Source organism: Macaca mulatta, chromosome 18 (assembly GCF_049350105.2).
Source record: "Macaca mulatta isolate MMU2019108-1 chromosome 18, T2T-MMU8v2.0, whole genome shotgun sequence".
Lineage (NCBI taxonomy): Eukaryota > Metazoa > Chordata > Mammalia > Primates > Cercopithecidae > Macaca > Macaca mulatta.
Window position 1 is genome coordinate 73997298 of NC_133423.1, and position 22830 is coordinate 74020127.

The 22830-nt window shown below is 35.9% G+C and overlaps 1 protein-coding gene across 3 annotated transcripts in view; it reads left to right on the forward strand.

Moving 5' to 3' along the window:
- SMCHD1 (structural maintenance of chromosomes flexible hinge domain containing 1) overlaps window positions 1-22830 on the forward strand; it is a 151132-nt gene that overhangs the window by 93802 nt on the left and 34500 nt on the right. For 2 of the 3 annotated variants that reach the window (XM_077974543.1, NM_001258166.1), the window contains 9 exon segments: window positions 918-997; window positions 1243-1400; window positions 2628-2743; window positions 4461-4525; window positions 12624-12711; window positions 14080-14211; window positions 15599-15751; window positions 21297-21423; window positions 21588-21707. In XM_077974543.1, the coding sequence (XP_077830669.1) occupies window positions 918-997; window positions 1243-1400; window positions 2628-2743; window positions 4461-4525; window positions 12624-12711; window positions 14080-14211; window positions 15599-15751; window positions 21297-21423; window positions 21588-21707 (1039 nt within the window). 3 annotated transcript variants of the gene reach the window in all.

Genomic DNA, 22830 nt, shown 5'->3' on the forward strand with positions numbered 1-22830 from the left:
AGATGGGAGACTTATTTTGAGAAAGATGGGTTGAGAGACAATGGACCAGAGAGTAACTGGGACAGGTATAAACATAGGACTTCATCCTATCATTTCAAGTGTGCTTTCTCATTTTTTCCTATTCAGCTATTGCTTTTCCTGTCTGCATGTACCATTATTACCTATTCTTTAGGTTCTACTAAGTTGAGATGGGTTTTAGGGTTTGGGAGACAGTCTGATTTTTCTTCTACTGTGGTCTACAAATTCACTGTTATTCTGAATGTTTGCTTCCAGTAGAGTTAGACAACGATTATTTTTAACCCCATAATAAAGATATGATTCTGGTTTCTGGAGAACCATCTGTAAAAGGCTGAGAGACCCTTCTAAATCCGTTATTAGGAAATGTGGCCACTGATTCTTGATCTCTTGAAAGTGAAAGCTTGGTTATCACTGTGAATGTAGTATTGCAGCAAAAATTTGAGAAGTGTATCTGAGTAAACATTCAAGAGAAAAATGAAGAATGAAGATAGTGCTATGATCCTTTGACTTGAGTGTGTGTGTACAGTATATATTTCTCCAGTACAGTCCCCTACACCTGCCCCAGCTTTAGAATATACCTTCATTGTTTGTGTAAACTTCATTTGATGTATCAGTGATATTGAAACGGTGAACTAGAAATCTGCAACTTAGTAACTGAAATACATTAAATTCTAGTGAAATTGATCAAGATGAGTGATTGTTACTCTACTTTGGATTATATCATTACATGCTACATTATTCCAACTAGTTCAGATTTTTAAAATTTAGATTTTGGAAGTATGCAAATACTGCTTTTAAAATAGGAATAGAGGGAAAGAACATTGTAATGGAAGAAAGAACTTGATTGATCTCTAGAATTTTCTAATTAACCATTTTGTTTTGTTTTGTTTTGTTTTTAGCTCACGCCTTCAAACCAACAGCATAAAACAGATGAGAAAGGCAGGGCTAATTTGGGAGTATTCAGTGTTTTTGCCCCTAGGTAAGAACCAAAAGTTTGATAGTTGTTGGTGTTACAGAGATTCATTTTTCTTCTACTGCTTTGCTGAAGTTAAAAGTAATGACTATCCTTCTATTTAATGTTAGGCAAGAGTTGAGACTGAATAGAAGTTGAGAGGTTTTCTAAGAGTTGAACTTTGCGTAAATTGTCTCAAAATTTTTAGATTATTCACTCAAATTAACTAAATGTAATTTGAACCCCTCTCCCCTTTTGTTTTGTTTTGCTAGAGGAGAGCATACTCTGCAGGTTAAAGCCATCTATAACAAAAGTATCATAGAAGGACCTGTAATTAAGTTAATGATTCTTCCAGATCCAGAAAAACCCGTTCGTCTCAATGTTAAATATGACAAAGATGCTTCCTTCTTAGCAGGGGGTCTTTTCACTGGTGAGTATTTCATATACATAAATAAATCTATAATGATAATTTGCTTTGTACATTAGTGGAATAAATTACTTATCCTAGGTGTTCAGCACAATAAAAAATCATGCTTATAATAGCCTTTTTAAAAAAAAATCCTTTTAAGGGGCAAAGAAAATATATTTAACTTAGCAATGCCTACTCTTATTCCCGTGTCTTGCATTTATTTTAATATCAAGAATGAACTGAAAGTTCATACATAAACTGATAGGCTGAGGTAATTAATTCACGTGGTGTTTGTACATTCACTGAATTGTAAAATTGTGTGAAAGAAATAGGAACCATATGGTGAGAATTATGGAGTTATGCTCTACTAAATATTGTGTTGTGATCTTAAACCCATCATAACTAGAATCATTTAGCTTAATTTGAGTGAAAATATATCACATCAGCATTTATGATTAAAGATATTTAAGAAAAACAAACATTTATTAAATACTGCTATGTTAAGATACTATGCTGTGCTCTGAATTACAGTAATGAATAAGACAGTTTTCAGTATGCTCAGTCTAATGTAGGAGACAGGGAAGCAAATTATTTCAATATTATGTGGCAGATATTAATAGGAAATTAGTTTTTGCTTTACACAAATAATTTTCTGAAAGACTTCCATTTTCTTAAAAAGGTGAATCCCTGTACATAGTTTTAAGTAGTGAATGAAGCACCTCAAAGTTTAGATTTAAAAATTTTTGACAATAATTTTTAATAATTAAGTTACATGTGCACATAGCTTTTTATACTTTATAAAGTAGACTCTCTATACCATATGTAAAATATTAAGTCTATTTCAGGGAGATCTATTTCCTGTTATTAAAAAACTACAATAACAGGTGCCAAATGAATGTGTTACAGGTGGTAAATATAATGGGAATATTATATATAATGATCTCTTGGCTATTGTATGCTATTGAAAATCATACAAGAAAGTAAATATTCTGTTCTTGGAATACGTAAAGCATATGGTGCTATGACCAGTTGGCGTAACTCTTAAGTTGCTGAGTATACATACATTCTAGCCTTTTGGTCTTGTATGCTAGAATTTATACATTTCTTCGTCAGACTTGTATTAACATTTAAATAACATGTATGCTTTAAACATTTAAATAAGATATTTGCTTTAAGGCATACAATTATTTAACCATATCCATTAATTGAACTAGAAAGAAAATAATTTTTTAACGTTTACCATGACAGATTTTATGATTAGTGTTATTTCTGAAGATGACAGTATCATTAAAAATATTAATCCAGCACGTATTTCCATGAAAATGTGGAAGCTATCTACCAGTGGGAACCGACCCCCAGCAAATGTGAGTCATGGGAAGCATTTTTTGAAGTTAAAAATAGTTCTTACATTTAACTTAAAACTAAATCTCATTTAATGTAAATATATAATGTTATATAAATTTGAGAAATGGAAGCTAATTCACTTCATTCCTTGGAGTTAAAGAAATTACATCAGTCTATGTTTCAGAATTGACAGTTGATGCTATTGAAAAAGAGTAGTCTACTTTGTGATTTTTCTTAACATTTTAAGATGCCTATATAATAAAATTATTTCATCTGAAGGACAGTAGCACAAGGCAGAAGCTATTAAATATGAGGGCATAATATAGAAAATGAGATAGTAAAGAGATAGGATTGATAGACTGCTTGAAAGAGAGTGGAGAGAGAGTTAGAGGGTCTAGAACAGTGCTGTCCAGTAGAAAGATCACACCTGGTGTTTCAGCTTTCTAGTAGCTACATTTAAAAGCTAAAAAGAGGCCGGGCGCGGTGGCTCAAGCCTGTAATCCTAGCACTTTGGGAGGCCGAGACGGGCGGATCACGAGGTCAGGAGATCGAGACCATCCTGGCTAATACGGTGAAACCCCGTCTCTACTAAAAAAATACAAAAAACTAGCCGGGCGCGGTGGCGGGCGCCTGTAGTCCCAGCTACTCGGGAGGCTGAGAAAGGAGAATGGCGGGAACCCGGGAGGCGGAGCTTGCAGTGAGCTGAGATCCGGCCACTGCACTCCAGCCTGGGCGACAGAGCGAGACTCCGTCTCAAAAAAAAAAAAAAAAAAAAAAGGTAAAATTCTAGAGTTTTTAACCTAATATATCAAAAGTTACCATTTCTTTTTTTTTTTTTTTTTTTTGAGACGGAGTCTCGCTCTGCCGCCCAGGCTGGAGTGCAGTGGCCGGATCTCAGCTCACTGCAAGCTCCGTCTCCCGGGTTCCCGCCATTCTCCTGCCTCCGCCTCCCGAGTAGCTGGGACTACAGGCGCCCGCCACCGCGCCCGGCTAGTTTTTTGTATTTTTTTAGTAGAGACGGGGTTTCACCGTATTAGCCAGGATGGTCTCGATCTCCTGACCTCGTGATCCGCCCGTCTCGGCCTCCCAAAGTGCTGGGATTACAGGCTTGAGCCACCGCGCCCGGCCCAAAAGTTACCATTTCAACAGATACTCAATAGTTTAAAAATTATTGCTGGGATTTCACATTCTTTTATCTTACCGAGTCTATGAAATTTGGTGTTTATTTTACACTGTATATCACTTCAGACCAGTCACATTTCAAGTGCCCAGTAGCCACATATAGCCATTGGCTACCATACTGGACAATGCAGATCTGAAATAAATCTAAAATTGGGAACTAAAGTTTATCAGGGTCCTGATATAATAATCGACTTCAACATTTATGGTTCATTTTGATCATTGGTTTTGGAAACTATCTTGCTTAATTAATCCTGAATCTTTGCTTGCTCAATTTGGGCCATCAGTCCAGTCAAGTTGGTGTTAATCTTAAAATAATATCACCGTAAAGTTCTATTGTGTGTCTTTTAATAATGGGGTGTCTTTCCACTGTCACTAATCTCACAGTGTACCTTACATGTATTATGAAGATATATACATGTATATATATACCTGTATGTTTATAAACGGAATCCAGATACACATTCAGTGTAGGTATATATAAGCTTTCCTCCTAAGTATACTATGTTAAATTTTGTCATTTTCCCCTCTCCCCTTCTCTCCTACTCCCCTTTCTAGGCAGAAACATTTAGTTGTAATAAAATAAAAGATAATGACAAGGAAGATGGCTGCTTCTATTTCAGGTATTTCTCAAAACATTTCATATTTTGAATACGTATCTTGTTACAAAGTAATTCAACCCTGGAGAGATATGTGGGCTCACCTGACGAAAAGTAATTTGTGATCAAATAGAAATATTAATGTCTCTAAATTTTTGTCAGTTTTTTGGGAAAAGGTGTGTTTTCGTTTTTAAGCTTTAAATTAGTTTTAAGCTTTGTAAATTGTGATTGTATTTGCTTTTGAAACTATAGAAGCCATCAGAAGATCTTTTATGTTGTCAGCGCACTTTATAACTTTTTATTATATATGAGGTTTCTATAAAGATTAGACTGGCTTTTAACATTTCTGTGGCTTTGAGCATGTTGCTGCTTCATTCTAGACCTCCATTTTCAAATCTGAAAAGATTATGTCTTAAGTTTCTTTAAAAATCCTTTATCATCAGTAGGGTCAAAATGTTCATTATATTTGTTCAGTGCTTTTTCAGACTAACTAGTAAAGGACCAATCATGGACGCTCCACCCCTTGCCTCTTCCAGTTATTACTGTCTTCCTTCCTGTTGTGCATGCCACGCACACACTCGTGTAAACACACACATGCACATACCACAAACCCTGTCCTGATTTGGTCTTATTTAAAGTTCCATTTATATTAGCATACATCTCTATAGTCTCTGATTAGTTGTGCCCATTTTTGAACTTGATATACAATTTTGTTCCTTTGCATGTGACTTCTTTCACTCAGCATCATGAGATTCTGTGGCATATAGCTATAAGTTCATTAATTTCCATTGCTGTATAGAAGTCCATTGTGTGAACACACTACAATTTTCCATTCTGTTAATGGCTATTTGCATTTTCAATTTTGGGCTATTACAAATAATGTTTATAACACTGGTGCTCATATAAAAGTAAAATTGCTGGGTTATAAGTTCATAGATGTGTATATTTAAATGTAGATGTATATGTTAGATGTTAAATATATATGTTAAACATGGATGTGTATGTTTAACTTGAGTAGCTTGAGGGTTTATTTGTTTTTAACACAGAGCCTTGCTAGAGTGCAGTAGATAGAGTGCAATGGCTCACTGCAACCTCTGCTTCCCTGGCTTAAGCGAGCCCCCTGCCTCAGCCTCCCAAGTAGCTGGGACTACAGGAATGTGCTGCCATGCCAAGCAAATTTATTTATTTATTTTGTGTGTGTGTGAAGACCGGGTTTCACCAAGTTGCTCTGGCTAGTCTTGAACTCCTGGGCTCAAAGCCATCTGCCCGCCTCAGCCTCCCAAAGTGGTGGGATTACAAGCATGAGCCACCGCGCCCAGCCCTTCCCAACACGGTTTTGTGGGTCTTTTCAGGTGTAATCTTCTGGTGGACATGTAATAGAGTGGCATCACACTTACTTTTAATTTGCATTTTCCTGTTTATCATATATTTGTTGGCCACTTAGATTACCTTTGTGAAGTGCCTTTTTTGAGTATCTGAACAACGTTTGTATTGATTTTTTTATATTAATTTGTAGGAGTTCTTTATATATTAGAAATGTAAAGCTTTTGTTAGACATCTTTGCCTGTCCTGTGGCTTGCTTTCTCACTTTATGATATCTTGAACAGCAATGGTTAATTTTTATATGAGCAAATGTGTTAATCATCTTTTTTATAGTTGATCTTCTTTGTGTCCTGTTTAAGTCTTCCCTTATATTTAGGTCATCAACACATTCTACTGTATTATTGTGTTGGGGGTTCCCAAGACCAATGCCAGGTTTGATGATTCACCAGGAGGACTCACAGGACTTAATATATAGTTGGGCTTATAGCTATGTTTTATTGAAACAAAAGGATTCAAAGTGAAATGAGCAAGGTAAAAAGCTCATGGGGTGATGTCCAAGGGAAACCACACACAGAGGAAGCTTTCCAAGGATTCTGTCTTGGTGAAGTCACAGAGTATGTGCTTAGTTCCCCAGCAATAAATTGTGACAGTGCGTATAAAATGTTGTCAACCAGGGAAGCTCACTAGAGACTCAGCATTCAGGGTTTTTGTTAGGGTGTGGTCACATAGGCAGCCTCTACCTAGCAAATACCAGATTTTCAGAAGAAAAGCAAGTGTGTAGCATCAGCCATATTAGCACAGTGGTTTAGGCAATGTGAGCCACTCTCATCAGTTAAAGGTCAGAACCCTCCTGAAATCTAAACTCACAGATGTCTGCCAAGGGCCTGTCTTGCAAGCAGGCCTTTCTAAGGATGGCACTTTAGATTTGCTGTGTTGTTTTTGTACAGTTATACATGGAATTGATTTTTTTTTTTTTTTAAATGTATAGTGCGGTGGCTCACACCTATAATCCCAGCACTTTGGGAGGCAGAGGCAGGCAGATCACATAAGGTCCATCGGAAATGGTATCTCCTGAAACATTTTTATTTTCTGTTGTTTTTGGTTATAGAGATGCAGTTGATTTATGTATATTGACCTTGTAGCAGTTATCTTTGTTAAACTCCTTTATTTCTTATTTTAATTAATTTATTTCTTTCTTTATTTAGAGACAGGGTCTCACTCTGTCACCCAGGCTATAGTGCAGTGGTGCAGTCATGGCTCAATGTAGCCTTGACCTCCCAGACTCAAGCACTCTTCCTACCTCAGCCTCTCAGGTAGCTAGCTGGGACTACAGACCCACACCGCTACACCTGATTTATTATTTCATTTTTTGTGGAGACAGGGTCTTACTATGTTGTCTGGGCTTGTCTGAAACTCCTGGGCTCAGACAACCCTCCTGCCTTAGCCTACCAACTGGCTGGGACTACGGGCCCACACTACCACACTTGGATAATTTTTTAATTTTTGTGGACTCAAGGTCTCATTGCTGGTCTTGAACTCCTGGGTTCAAGCAGTCCTCCCACCTCCGCCTCCCAAAGTGCTGGGATTACAGATGTGAGCCACCACTCCTGGCTCTAATTTTATTTGTAGATTCTTTGGGATTTAATAAAAATATCTGTGATTTATAATAGTTAGTTTGTTATTTTCCAGTTTTTCTGTATTTTCTTTTTCTTTTTCTTTTTCTTTTTTTTTTTGAAGCGGAGTCTTGCTCTGTCACCCAGGCTGGAGTGCAGTGGTGCGATCTCGGCTCACTGCAAGCTCCGCCTCGCGGATTCATGCCATTCCCCTGTCTCAGTCTCTGGAGTAGCTGGGACTGCAGGCACCTGCCACGACGCCCAGCTAATTTTTTGTATTTTTAGTAGAAACAGGGTTTCACCATGTTAGCCAGGATGGTCTCGATCTCCTGACATTGTGATCTGCCCGCTTCGGCCTCCCAAAGCACTGGGATTACAGGCGTGAACCACCGCGTCCGGCTGTGTGTTTTCTTTTTCTTATCATACCACAGCATCTTGGATTTACAGCAAAATGTTAAATAGACATGATGAGAGTGATCATCCTAATCTGGTTTCAAATCTCAAAGGGAACATTTCATCATTCCACCATTAAGTGTGATATTTGCTTTAGTTTTTCTTTTATCAAACTGTTCATTTCTGAGTCTTAATAAGTCTTTTATCAAACTGTTCATTTCTGTCTTAATTATAGATTGACTTTAGATTTCATCTATTGAGGCAATATGTGATATTTTTCCTTTAATTTAAAAAAATATCCCTTAAGACTTTGTTCCTTTACTTTTTAATGTGGTAATTAGTACATTAGTTTTCTGAATGGTCAGCCAACCTTGCAATTACTGGAATAAACCCAATTTTATCATGTTGTATTATTTTTATATATTGATGGAGGTGTTTTGGTAATGTTTTCTTAGGATTTTTGCATCTACCTTGATGTTTGAAATTAACCTGCATTTTCTTTCTTACAAATTCTTAGTTTGTTGGCTCTATCATGTAGGCCTCACAAAAGTAGAAAGAAATTTTCCCTCAGTCTGGGTTTATTCTTAGGAGGATCTTATATAAGAGTGTTATTATTCCTTCCTTGAATGGTGATAGATTCATCCGTGAAGCCATCTGAGCCTGGTGTTTTTGTGGAGGAAAGATTTTAGTTATGGTTTCAGTTTGTTCAAATTCAGAAGTTACAGACCTATTTGTATTTCCTGTCTCTTGCTCAGTTTTGATATCTTGTAATGTAATTATCAAACTATCTTCTTTTTTTCTTTTCTTTTTGAGACAGCGTCTCGCTCTGTTCCCAGGCTGGAGTGCAGTGGCATGATCTCAGCTCACTGCAACCTCCACCTCCCTGTTCAAGCAATTCTTCTGCCTCAGCCTCCCAAGTAGCTGGAACTACAGGCATGCACCACCACGCTTGGCTATCAGACTGTCAATTTTATCTAAATTTTCAAATTTGTTCTTCTTATTGTTCTGTTTATTTTCTGTGAGATCTGTGATGATCTCTCATTCTTGACACTATTTGTACTCTCTTTGTGGCTTGATTAATCTTAGTAAGAGATTTCAATTTTTTAGATCTTTTAAAGAACAAACTTTGGGCTTTAAAAATATATTTAATATGTTTTATTATTTAATTTCATTTAATTCCTTTGCATTTCATTTGTTCTTTTATTAAAACTGCTTGAGGTTTTTTAGCTCATTTATTTTCATCACACACACACAACATGTATATGTGTATATGCATGTAGAGCTGTACTTTTCTGAGCATAGCTTTAATAGCATTCACAAGTTTTATATATTTTATTTTTATTAGTATTTGGGTCAAAAATTGTTTTTTCTTCTTTCTTTTTTCTTTTTTTGAACCAGAGTCTCGCTCTTTCATTCTGGCTGGAGGGCCATGGTGTGATGATAACTCACTACAGGCTTGAACTCCTGGATTCAAGCCATCCTTCCACCTTAGCCTCCTTAGTGGCTAGGACTGCAGATGTGTATACCACTACACCCAGCTAATTTTTTTTTTTTTTTTTTAATTTCGTAGATATGAGGGCCTCACTACGTTGCCCAGATTGGTCTCCAACTCTTGGTCTCAAGCGGTCCTCCCACTGCAGCTTCCCAAAGTGCTGATTACAGGCATGAGCCACTGAGCCCAGCCTTGGATTAAAATATTTTCTAATTTTCATTGTGATTTCATCCTTTGACTCATGGCTTATTCAGATGTTTACTGAATTGTGAAATTTAGTCTACCCTGTATGATTTCAATCCTTTGAAATTGTTACTTGTTTTTGTGCTGGGTATACAGTCAGTTTTTGCATATATTCCAAATATACTAGATAATAATGTGATTTTTGCATTTGAGGTACAGTGTTCTATATCTTTTATTTTTTTGTCTGTTTCACCTAGCAGTGTAGTAAATCTCCGAGTGTGAATGAAGGTTTGTCTATTTTTTCTCTTAGTTTTGAGGCTTTGTTATTAGGTACATACAGACTTAATTATTATATTTTTCTTGCAAATTAAACCTTTTATTATTATGAAGTATTCTTTTTCTCTAGTAATGTTTTTTGCCTTAAAGTTTACTTTGGTAACAGTATACCAACTTTCTCTGTGAATGACATGCAAAAGCGACTTTGGGAATCATGAGGGTTAGTGTTTGCATATATATATGTGTGTGTGTGTGTGTGTGTGTGTGTGTATTCTTTTAAGTGTATCTTTTGTAAATTGCATTATTGGATTTTTTTCCTGATAATCTTTGTCTTCTCATTGAAAGTTTAGGTCTTACATATACCAATTTACTTGGTTTTGGATCTGTTTTGTTTTCTGTGTGATCCAACTGTTTTTTTCCCTTCTCTTTCCTGTTTTCTTTCTTTTTGATATATTGTTTCTAATAGTCATTTTCTGATAGTTATACCATCTTTCACTGTTCTCCAAGTGATTTCCTTGGAGATTTGTAACATGTATACTTGACATAGCAATATCTAGTAATAATTTGTATTTTTTTACCTTCTTGAGCAGTGCATGGATCTTAGAACATTTACTTCCATTCCCTTCTCCCAATTTACATGGCTTTTTTGTTGTGCATATTAAACCTATCAAGGCATCATTTTTATCGCTTATAATCAGTGTTTATTTAGATTTATTCATTTATCCTTTATGTTAATCTTTAACTCAAGGCTTTCATCTGGTATTGTTTTCCATCTTAGAAAGTTCCTTCAGTATGTCTGCTGGTGATGAAATATGTTATTTTTACCTGAAAATATCTTTATTCCACTTTCATACTTGAAGGACATTTTTACTGCATATGGTATTCAAGGTCAACAATTTCTTACCGCCATCCTTCACTATCTTCTCATCATTCTGTTGTCAGTCTCATTATTGTTTAAAAAAAAATGTATTTTCCTTCCTTTGGTTATTTTGTGGTTGTTTCCTCCCCTACCCCCACCCCATCCCCTGCCCAACAGTTTTACTATGATATGTCTGTGTGGATTTCTTTTTTACATCCTGCTTGGTTTTCACGGGCTTTGATTTCGTGGTCTTCAGTTTTAAAAAGTTTTGCCATTCTTTTGCCTCTCTTCCTTCTAGATGATTACTTTGAACTATCTTCAGTTAACTAATTCTCTCTTCAGTAACATCTAATTTTCTGTTAAATCCCTCCTTCAGTTGCCAATTTCTGTTTGACATTTTCAGTTAATCTGTGTATTAAAGTCTGCCTAGAGTTCCTTTAGGTCTGTTGTGATTTTCTCTTGGTTTCTGTTGGTTTTCATTCTAGTTCTGTCCTTCATGTATCTGGTGATTCTGTTATTGCTGTACTAGACATTTTATTTATGAATATTTATAGAAATGATATGTAGGATAAGAGTATGTTACATTTGCTTCTGTCCATTGTCTGGGCCACTACCCATCTATTACCACTTCAGTTCAGTTTCAGAGATTGACATGATTAAAAGCCAAGTTGCATTTCTTTTGCAAGCTGGTCTGCTTTAGGTTTACCTGTGCTGTTAGAATTTACTCCCAGGACTAAAGCATCCTTAAATGTGAAATTCATCTCCCAGGGCCTCCATTCTATCTTATATTCTACTAAGTTATTTTTTACTTTAGCTTGTTAACTCTTGAACATTTTCAAGCAATTTTTTTTTTTTTTGTACAGCTGTTTTCATCATGAAGGGTTGGCCTGCCATTTGGAAGCAGAAATCTGTTTTCTTTCTTTTTGGAGATAGAGTATCACTCTGTCACCCAAGCTGGAGTACAGTGGCGTGATGTTGGCTCACGGCAACCTCTGCCTTCCGGGTTCAAGTGATTCTCCTGCCTCAGCCTCCTGAATAGCTGGGACTACAGGCATGCACCACCATGCCTGGCTCATTTTTGTATTAATAGTAGAGATGGGATTTCGCCATGTTGGCCAGGCTGGTCTCAAACTCCTGACCTCAAGTGATCCGCCTGCCTCAGCCTCCCAAATTGCTGGGATTACAGGCATGAGCCACTGCACCCAGCCTTGTTTAAATTTTCAATATAACTTTCTTAGGAATTACTATCTCAGAGAAAACAATATAGAGAAAGGTTAAATAATTTTCTTCAAGGTTGCATAGATGTTACAGTGCCGGGATTTGAATTGAAGTACGTATTCAAAACCTGTGCTTTGTACTGCATTGAGCCGGTATTTTGAGAATATGAATGACATGCAAAAGCTACCCTAGGGATCATGAGCCACGTCGCACATATTGTAGAATATTATTCATATTTTCATTGTGGTAAAGCCTGACGAAAATAGGTTAATAAGTGTACCTCTTCTTAGGCACTGAGTTCGTTATTGATGATTGATTCACAGTAAATGCCTTATATACATAAATATTTCAAGTAGTACTTGAATGGAAATAAAGTTACATAGAAGAGCAGCAGGATGTTCTATAATTTTGAAATACAAAACTGTCGCTTAGAAATTTATAAAGTAGAAATGAAGCAAAATTTACTTAACATATATCAGCATTTTTGATGTATTTACTGCTTTCTCAACTTCATATTCCTGTTCTTTCAATTTTTACCATATCCAGCATTTTTGTTCTGGATGTTTTGTAAAAGAATGTACAGGTAAGAGGAACCTCGGAATTAGCAAGAAATATTTGTTGAATGAATGAAGGTCAATATAGTGTTAGTAGTTCTATTCTTCCTACTCATTTATTTTTGTGGAAAGAACAGAAATGTTGACTCTTTGAATTCCTTCCCCTTCTATACAAACATTGTCAGTAATCTTAACTTTCTTTTAAATTTAGGGATAAAGTAATTCCTAATAAAGTGGGGACATATTGTATCCAGTTTGGTTTTATGATGGATAAAACAAATATTCTCAACAGTGAACAGGTTTGCTTACTTTTTTAATATACCACAGTTAGCTTTACATTTTCTTTTTTTTTCCCTTGGTTCTGCATTAAATGAAATAGCTTCATGTTTTCTCATTTAGTTTATGAGTGAAATATTTTGTTTAAAAGTGATTATTGGATGTGAAATATAAATAATTCAACTTTCAAGAAAATTAGTATAGAATATGTTTAAATTTGTCCAATAATTTGACCTGTTACAGGAGTCACATTTCCATTTCTCTTTATATCAAAGACTCAGCATTTTAGTGTGTAGTGTCATAAAGTTGCTCATATCAACCATGCATGGAAAATATTAGTAACATTTCACACAGCCATAACAGAGAGCGAAATTATGTCCTTTGCAGCAACATGGATGTGGATGGAGGCCATTATCCTAAGTAAATTAACTAAGAAACCAAATACCAAATACTGCTTGTTCTCCCTTACAAGTGGGAGCTAAACATTGGGTACACACGGACACAAAGATGGGAACAGTGAACGCTGGGGATTGCAAAAGAGGGGAGAGAGGGAGGTGGGCAAGAGTTGAAAAAATACCTATTAGGTACTGTGTTTGCTACTTGGGTGACGGGATCATTAGAAGCCCAAACCTCAGCATCCTGCAGTAATACTCATGTAACACACTTGCACATACACCCCCTGAATCTAAGATAAAATTTTTAAAATAATAAAAGTTAGAAATTAAAAATAAATAGTATTTCAGTTATTAGGATTCTGGATAGTGATATTCAAGTTAGTTTAAATATACATCATCTACATTTAATACTGTTGGTATAGGCTGGGTGCAGTGGCTTACGCCTATAATCCCAGCACTTTGGGAGGCTGAGGCGGGCAGATCACTTGAGATCAGGAGTTCGAGACCAGCCTGGCCAATAGGGTGAAACCCCGCCTGTACTAAAAATACAAAAATCAGCTGGGCGTGGTGGGCGCACGCCTGTAGTCCCAGCTGTTCAGGAGGCTGAGGCAGGAGAATCGCTTGAACCTCGGAGGTGGAGGTTGCAGTGGGCAGAGATCACGGCCACTGCAGTCCAGCCTGGGTGTCACAGTGAGACTCTGTCTCAAAAAAACAAACAAACAACTGTTGATATACTAATTTTTTAAATTACCTATGTTTTTTAATACCTCTAAGTTTGTTCTTAGAGATGGCTGTAAACATCCAAAAATTAACCTGACCTAACTTTTATGCTGAATTTTAAAAGCAAACTGATTACTTTTAAAAGATTAATAGAAATAAATTTTAGAAGGTAACATTTAATTTTATTTAGTATGTGCCATTGTTACGTCTTCCCTTCCTCTTAAATACTAAAGCATCAATATATTGTTAATCAGAATGTCTCTTTTATTTTTTAAGGTTATAGTTGAAGTCCTGCCTAATCAACCTGTGAAGTTAGTACCTAAAATTAAACCACCTACACCAGCTGTTTCTAATGTTCGCTCAGTTGCCAGTAGGACCTTGGTCAGAGATCTACATCTTAGTATCACGGTAATGTTTATTTTCTTCCAAAACTACAAAGGGTAACAAGAAAAATTATCTTTGATTTTAGGGTACAAAATTATTTTTGTGGATTCTGTCAATTACTCCGATTAAGGTTATAGAGAAAACTTGTGCAGATGAATTAAATATTTGTAAATATCTTTGAATACAAATAGAGAATATATAACATTATACATAAAATGAATTCAGATACACTAAGCAGAACTGACTTAAAATGCAGAAATCTCAATATGCCTACCTTTTTTTTTGAGACAGGGTCTTGTTCTGTCACCCAGTCTAGAGTGCCATGGCACAATCATAGCACACTGCAGCCTCAAGCAATCCTCCCACCTCAGCCTCCTGGGAAGCTGGGACCACAGTTGCACAGCACCACACCTGGCTAGTTTTAAATTTTTTTCTGTGGGGTTTTGCTGTGTTGCCCAGGCTGGTCTTGAAATCCCGACCTCATGTTATTCTCCTGCCTCAGTCTTCCAAAGTGCTGGGATTACAGCTGTGAACCACCACACCCAGCTGCTACCTTTTCTAATACATACCTTTACTCACCTTTTTCGTGTATATATCACGAATGAGTGTGAACTATTGACTCTTCAATGTCCAGTTCACTGAGGGGACAGAAGGACATAAGTTTTTTTTTTTTTTTTAAGGGATCTGCTCTGATGACTGCTCATAGTTAAGAAAGAAAGAAAATCAGAGCTCCTCCAAGGCTGCTGATTTCATGAAGCGTAAGCAGCAACACAGCTGTCAAAAATACTAACAAAAACATGTAAAACACAGTAGTGGGACTGCACCTGTATGGAAAATTTGGTTGGTGGGATACTTACCTACTTCCAGTTTATTTTCCTGTTTTAGATGATTGGTTATTCTTCCCCAGACATCTCTTCTTTTCCCAAAACATCTTGTTGGGGTCAACAGTGCCATAGAATTACTCCAAGAGTCTTTGAATCTCATATAAGCACCAAACATTGTGTGAAACACATATAGGCCTATTGGTTTTTAAATGTATACAGATGCTGCTGGTGTTAATAAAATAATTAAAGTCACTACAAGTTTATAATAACTTTTTATTAATCACTTTTCACATCAGTAGGTGCTAAAAGTATATGAAAAGGTGATATTTTAAAATGGGAGTCTTTGTAATTTAGTAAGGTAGGAACTGTTGTATTAGGTGGAAGTCTCTTGTTCTTTTATAGTTTCTGGAACTATTTCTTGCCTGTGGAACACTCAAACTTAGAACTGAATTCTGTGCTTAGATTAAGAAAGATACAGATAATTTAATGTCGGGGGCTCTGTGTCTTATTTCTGATTTGTACATGCTCTTCTCTGGGTTTACTCTTCTGATCATTTTCTCTGATTGTTTTCCATTTTTTGTTTTAAGGATGACTACAACAACCATACTGGAATTGATTTGGTTGGCACTATAATAGCCACCATTAAAGGCTCTAATGAGGAAGATACTGATACCCCACTGTTTATCGGGAAAGTTAGAACACTTGAATTCCCCTTTGTGAATGGTTCAGCTGAAATCGTGGTAAATTTTTTATATCTTTTGGTAGATAGGATTTCTGTATTTAATGTTTTTAACCACCATATTAAGACACCTTTTTTTTTGTATAGCTATGAAGATGTTCTAATCATAGCACTAAATTGGAAAGTCAGCTGAAATATTTTCTGATTTTGCTATTACAAATTGAACCCAGGATCTTTTTAAGTAAGACTCCCATTTTTCCTATGGGATGACAGCTTTTTCTGATTCTAGTTGTTTTTAACTTTAGTGACAATACGTGATATTTTATGTTTCATTGAAAAGCTGCCATTATGTGGATAGAAACAAAAAATGTAGCCCAGGTAAATTTGAATTAAACAACTATATTTGTTACTCATTTTTTTCTAAAATGAAAATAGTTTTATTTGTATTTTAAAAATACACAATTCAAGAACTTCCATAAATAATCAAGATATTGTCACCTGTCAGAGATAATAGATGATTAGCAATTTCATATTACCTTCCAGAGTTTTAGCATATACACTAATGCTGCCTGCATACCATGTGTGTATATGATTTATATACATGTTCGGAGGGTGTAAAATTTCATTAATAGAATTGTGCCTTTATAAAAATCTTTTCTGGTTTAACATCTCTAATATATTCTCAGTAAAAGTAAGCCTACATCATTGTACGTTAATGACCACCATTTATTTGATCAATTTTTAGTGAAATTTAGTTATTTTCTAAAGTTTGTTTTTATCAACAGTGCTTCCATTAGCTTTCTTCTATGTACAGTCAGCCCCCCATATCCGTGGGTTTCACATCTGTAGATTCAAAAATAATTGGGAAAAAAATTTCATCTGTACTGAATACATACAGACATTTTTCTTGTCAGTATTCTATAAACAATACAACAACTATTTTCATAGCGTTTTATTAGTTATTACTAGTAATCTAGGGATGATTCAAAGTATATGAAGTATGTGCATAGGCTGTATGCAAATACCACACCATTTTATATCAGGGACGTGAGTGTGCATGGATTTGAGTATCTGGGAGTCCTGGAACTAGTACTCCACAGATACCAAGGGATGACTATATATCTTTTTGTATATATTATTTCTTTAAGAAATTACTAGAAGCAGAATGTGTTAGAGATAGGATATGCATATTTTAAACCTTTTGGTAGTTATTACCAATTGCTCTTCAGTTTATATTCCTGCCAGAAGTATATGTCCATCTTACTCATATTAGCAACACTATATATGTGAGCAGTTTTAAAAATTCTAACCAAATATCTGATTAAAAATTTATTTTTGTCACTACTAAGGTTGAACATTTTTTGGCTTTAATCTTTCTAAGATTGTTTACTGACCATTTCTTTTTGAATTTCCATTTTTTTCTTAAAAATATTAGTGCTCTTTTATTAAGTATTAAGTACTTTTTCCTGAGGTGTTTTTTTTGTTTTGTTTTCAGAACTTTCCTTTCTTTATATTGGAGGGGCAGATCATATTCACAGTGCTATCTCTGATATCCTTTCTTTAATTTTTGATATATCTGGATTTTATTGACCCTTTTTCAAATCCATTAATTTTCTTGATATCTTTATCAGTAATTCTAACAGTACTAATAGATATGAAATGTTACCTTTTCTTATATTTTTGTTGTTGTTCATTTCTGTGTCTAATTCATTGCAACATCACATTGTTTCAGTAAAATTAGGCTTATACAGTAGGAGCCTGCAAGCTGTATCCCGCCTGAAGACTTGTCAGTTGGTCTGGCAGTGGCTGACCAATACAGCATTTTCATTTTAATTGATTTCCAACATTTAAAGTTCTGGAGTTTTTAAATAAAACTCTGCATTTCTAATTTACTTGGTAAAATCTAAAGATCTGGCAACACTGGGTGAGGATTGTCTTAGCCAACTGTGTGTTCACCCTGAACAGTGACTCCTCCTCTCAGTGCATCTGGTTTCCAGTCAGCCACTTCCATGCCACTTCTTTTCATTTATTGACATTGAGGACATATATATTTATCACTTATATTCACACTTGTTCTTCTGTTTTTATTATAGTAGAGAATAAAGTAAAATTTTCTTGTGCTCTAACAAAAATTAGGTAATGAAAGCCACATTGAAAAACAAAGGGGAGTGGAGAGACATACTTAACATGCAGAGTGGGTTCGTATTGGAAGAAGACATCTAGTCCACTTTACCTGTTTTCCTATTTAGCTATGTCCAGTTTTCTTGGCCCCCTTGTAGTCATTTGAAATTGGTAAGCCTGCTGTATATACTCCTGAGATTCAGACAGAGATTTGGTTAATCCCCAGCAGCTGTATATAAAAATCTCTTCACATCATGCATGTAAATGTACTCTTACCACTAGAGGTCCCTGATATCTCACTGAATAAATAGAAAACTCAAGTCCTTCTTGGCTCCTGCCTCACATATTGATTTAGTATGTCTGGAGCAGGGCTCTAAAATCTGATTTTTAACAAGCAGGCGATTCTTAACAAGCAGGTGATTCTTATCATTAGGGAAGTTTAGGAAACACTGGTCCAGAGCACAACCAGTATTTGTAAATGTTCCACGTTATTGCTTTGTTTAAAGTTACAATCTAAATTTGTAGTTGCTCAAGTTTGTTAAATTGTGCTATTCAGATTCACTGTATTATTTGCCTACATGAGCTGGACGTTTCTGATGGCAGTGTCTTAAGTTTCATTCTGATATGCATTTGTTTGTTTCTCATATGCCAAATTTCCGTTTATACTTGGATCCAGTTTGGGATTCTTCAGTTCTCTTCATTTCTGTTACTCTGTTTATCCTTTTTTCTTGGTAGGTACGCATCAGGGATTAAAAACTGTAAAACTTTGAGATAGGAGATTCCTCTTTAAACAAGACAAAAAGGAAAAGATTATATTTAACTACATTAAAAGTTACACTTTCCGCCAGGCACAGTAGCTCATGCCTATAACCTTAACACTTTGGGAGGCCAAGGTGGAAGGATTGCTGGAGCCCAGGAATTCAAGACCAGCTTGGGCAACATGGCAAAATCCCATCTCTACAAAAAATAGCCACGCATGGTGACACATGCCTATAGCCACAGCTACTCATGTGGCTGAGGTGGGAAGATAGCTTAAGCCTGGGAGGTTGAGACTACAGTGAGCCATGATTATGCTACTGCACTCCAGCCTGGGTGACAGAGCAAGACCCTGTCTCAAAAAAAAAAAAAAAAAAAAAAAGGTTACACTTTATGTACTGTAAGCATATCTTAAACAGAATTAAAAGAAACAGTGACAATGTGTTGATAATTGTTGACACTGGATGATCAGATTTATTATCTGATTCTGTATTAGAAAAAACAGTCTTTAAGGTAGTAAATTGAGGAGAAATACCAATTTTGCTATATGCAGTCATGTCATCACTTAATGATGGGCATACATTCTAAGAAATATATCATCAGGTGATTTCATTGTTGTGCAAATATCATAGAGTATACTTAAACCTAGGTGATACAGCCTACTATACACCTGGGCTATATGTCATAACCTATTTCCTTTTTTTTTTTTTTTTTTTTTGAGATGGAGTGTCGCTCTGTCACCCAGGCTGGAGTGCATTGGTGCACTCTTGGCTCACTGCAGCCTCCGCCTCCTGGGTCCAAACAATCCTCCCACCTCAGCCTTCTGAGTAGCTGGGACTACAGGCACGTGCCCACCACACCCAGCTGATTTTTATATTTTCAGTAGAGACAGGGTTTCACCACGTTGGCCAGGTTGGTCTCAAACTCTGACCTCAGACGATCCACCCACCTCAGCCTCCCAAAGTGCTGGGATTGTAGGCATGAGCCACCACGCCCAGCAGCATAACCTGTTTCTCCTAGACTACAAACCTGTACAGTATGTGACTATACTGAACACTGTAGGTAATTTTAATATAATAGTATTTGTGTATCTAAACATAGAAAAGGTATAGTAAAATGCAGTATTATAATCTTTTGGGACCACCATTATACATGTGGTCCTTTGTTAATGAAATGTTGTTATGTGGTGCATGACTGTGTTAGATACATATAATTAGAGGACTGATATATTGAACAGATTTCTAAAACCTCCTAAGGAACTACTTGCAAATCAATCAAAAAAAAAGACAAACCAGTAGAAAAATAAATGGGCAAAGAATATGAGCAGGCAATTAATGGAAAAGAAAATATAAATAACCTGTAAACATAAGAAGCATGATTTCAATACCACTCAGGGGAGATATTAGTTAAAATAATAATGACTGGTTGCTTTTTAATTCTCCTTTTTAGAAAAAAATATATGATTTATATTAAATGTTGGCCAGCATAAGGGGAATTTGGCAGTCCCATACACTGCTGGTGAGAGGATAAATTGATACAACTTCTTATGAGGGAAATTTGATACTTGCCTTTTAAAATAAACTTGTACTTATCATTATTCATCCCAGAAAACACTTTTGCAGAGAAACATTTGGAGATATATTTTTGCTATATTATAGATAATTGTTTGAAAATTGTAAACGTACTAAATATTCACCACCCGATGAATGAGTAGTATAGTATAATGTACTATGCATAAATTTTAAATTGGCATCTATACATTCACATGAATTGATCAAATCGAGTGCTGAAATCAAGTTGCTAAAGTATAAAGTATATGTTACTTATTTTTAAAATGCAAACAGTATTTTTTAAATACGTGTTTGCATTTGTGTAAGTCTGTTGAAAACCACATTCAGAAACTGGCAGTTGGTTTAATGGTGGGCTTGTATTCTATATTCTTTGGGAAAAAGTCTGTGAGCTATAATTTATAATTTTATTTCATGGATTGACCTACAGTGTCATATTGATTTAGATTTTTTAAAAATACTGCTTCTTTGTAAATTGTATTGTTATAGTCTAAACAAAAACAGCTGCTGTCATTGTTTCCCATAGAATTGTGTGGAAAAAAATCATTTCAGATAAAAATATATTTGTGTCATTTACTAGTTATATGTTATGGTCTTAAAGTATATCAAAAGGTTTTTTGTCCATTAATGAGAAAAACACAATTTAAAAAATCTTTAGAGCTTTTCAAAATCTCTTGTTCTGTCACCTGGGACTTTGATGGGTCTATTTCCATGGTAACAGCTGTAACTTAAACTCAGCATTGGGCTTTGTGATTGTTTTTATAACTTTCACACTATCAGCTGTTTCATGCTGCTTTCAATTTAGAGGTTAGAATCAAGAAGATTTTACAGGTCAGAACTATAAGCAGCCATCCATATTTCTAATGTGAAGGAAATAACTATTTCTTGAAATTTTTTATTATACATAATTTTCACATAAGCTGTTTATTGATACGATCATTTGGCTTTCAAACCAATACCAGAAGGTAAAATGTTTTATGTCTTGGGTAGTGGTGAGTGGTGATGATGGTTTAATGGAATCTTAAGGATCAGCCTATGCCTTTGGCCTTTAAAATTAACCACTTAACTTGAAAACAGAGCATAATGAGTTATGTAACATTTTTATGTTGAAAGATTTCTTTTTAAATCTTGTTTTCCCCTTTTGTTTGTTTATATGTACAGAGTCTGGTGCTGGCAGAAAGTAGTCCTGGAAGGGATAGTACTGAATATTTTATTGTATTTGAGCCCCGGCTACCACTTTTATCAAGAACCTTAGAACCATATATCCTACCATTCATGTTTTACAATGGTAAGTTTCTAGGAAATAAATGGTTAAACTCCATTGTTAGTGATACTTTAGATAACCTTGTTTTGCTTTCCATTAACATGGTGTTTATTAGCTATTTAGTCACATCATGACATATTTTAGAAAAGTCAGTTTTTACATTAAATTATCTCAATTTTTTTTCTTAGATGTTAAGAAGCAGCAACAAATGGCAGCACTTACAAAAGAAAAGGACCAATTATCTCAGTCTATTATTATGTATAAAAGTTTATTTGAAGCCAGCCAACAGCTTCTTAATGAAATGAAATGTAAGTCATTTTGTATTCAAGACAAAAATTATGCTTTGGGGAATGATGAGGCAGGAGGTGAAATCATGATACACAAACATGCTTCCACTTTCCTAAACCACAAGTAAAATGCAGAATGTTGCAGAAAGGTGGTAATGATGGTTGATACTGTCATTGAGAATTCTTAAGATGAAGTATTTCTTATTTTAAATAAATTTGTATCCTGCTTACTTATAAAAAATTGACACATTCTGTTAGGAATGTGGACCTGTGGAAAATTTAAGGCTTTCTACATAATAATAATGTTTATATTTAGCTCTGGCTTCTGGCAAAAGATACTGGATAATATCACCAAGGGAGTGATGTGTAATGTAATTTTTCATTTGACTAATGAGCTGTATGTATTTTACTTCAAACATCTGCAGTTTGTCATACTATGGAGGTATCTGGGGCAGCACACACTGATACTGAAATATGTAAATTATTCTTGAGTCACTTCACAGAACATTTGCTGCAGTTTTTTTGTTTTTGTTTTTTGAGACACAGTCTCACTCTGTCACCCAGACTGGAGTGCAGTGGTGTGATCTTACTCACTGCACCCTGCGCCTCCCAGATTCAAGTGATTCTCGTGCCTCAGCCTCCCAAGTAGCTAGGATTACAGGCACCACCACGCCTGGCTGATTTTTGTATTTTTAGTAGAGACAGGATTTCACCATGTTGGCCAGGCTGGTCTCGAACTTCTTTTTTTTTTTTTTTTTTTTTTTTTGAGACGGAGTCTCGCTCTGTCGCCCGGGCTGGAGTGCAGTGGCCGGATCTCAGCTCACTGCAAGCTCCGCCTCCGGGGTTTACGCCATTCTCCTGCCTCAGCCTCCCGAGTAGCTGGGAGTACAGGCGCCCGCCACCTCGCCCGGCTAATTTTTTTTGTACTTTAGTAGAGACGGGGTTTCACCGTGTTAGCCAGGATGGTCTCGATCTCCTGACCTCGTGATCCGCCCGTCTCGGCCTCCCAAAGTGCTGGGATTACAGGCTTGAGCCACCGCGCCCGGCCACTGGTCTCGAACTTCTTACCTCAAGTGATCTGCCCACCTTGGCCCCCCCAAAGTGCTAGGATTACAGGTGTGAGCCACCACACCCAGCCTACGTT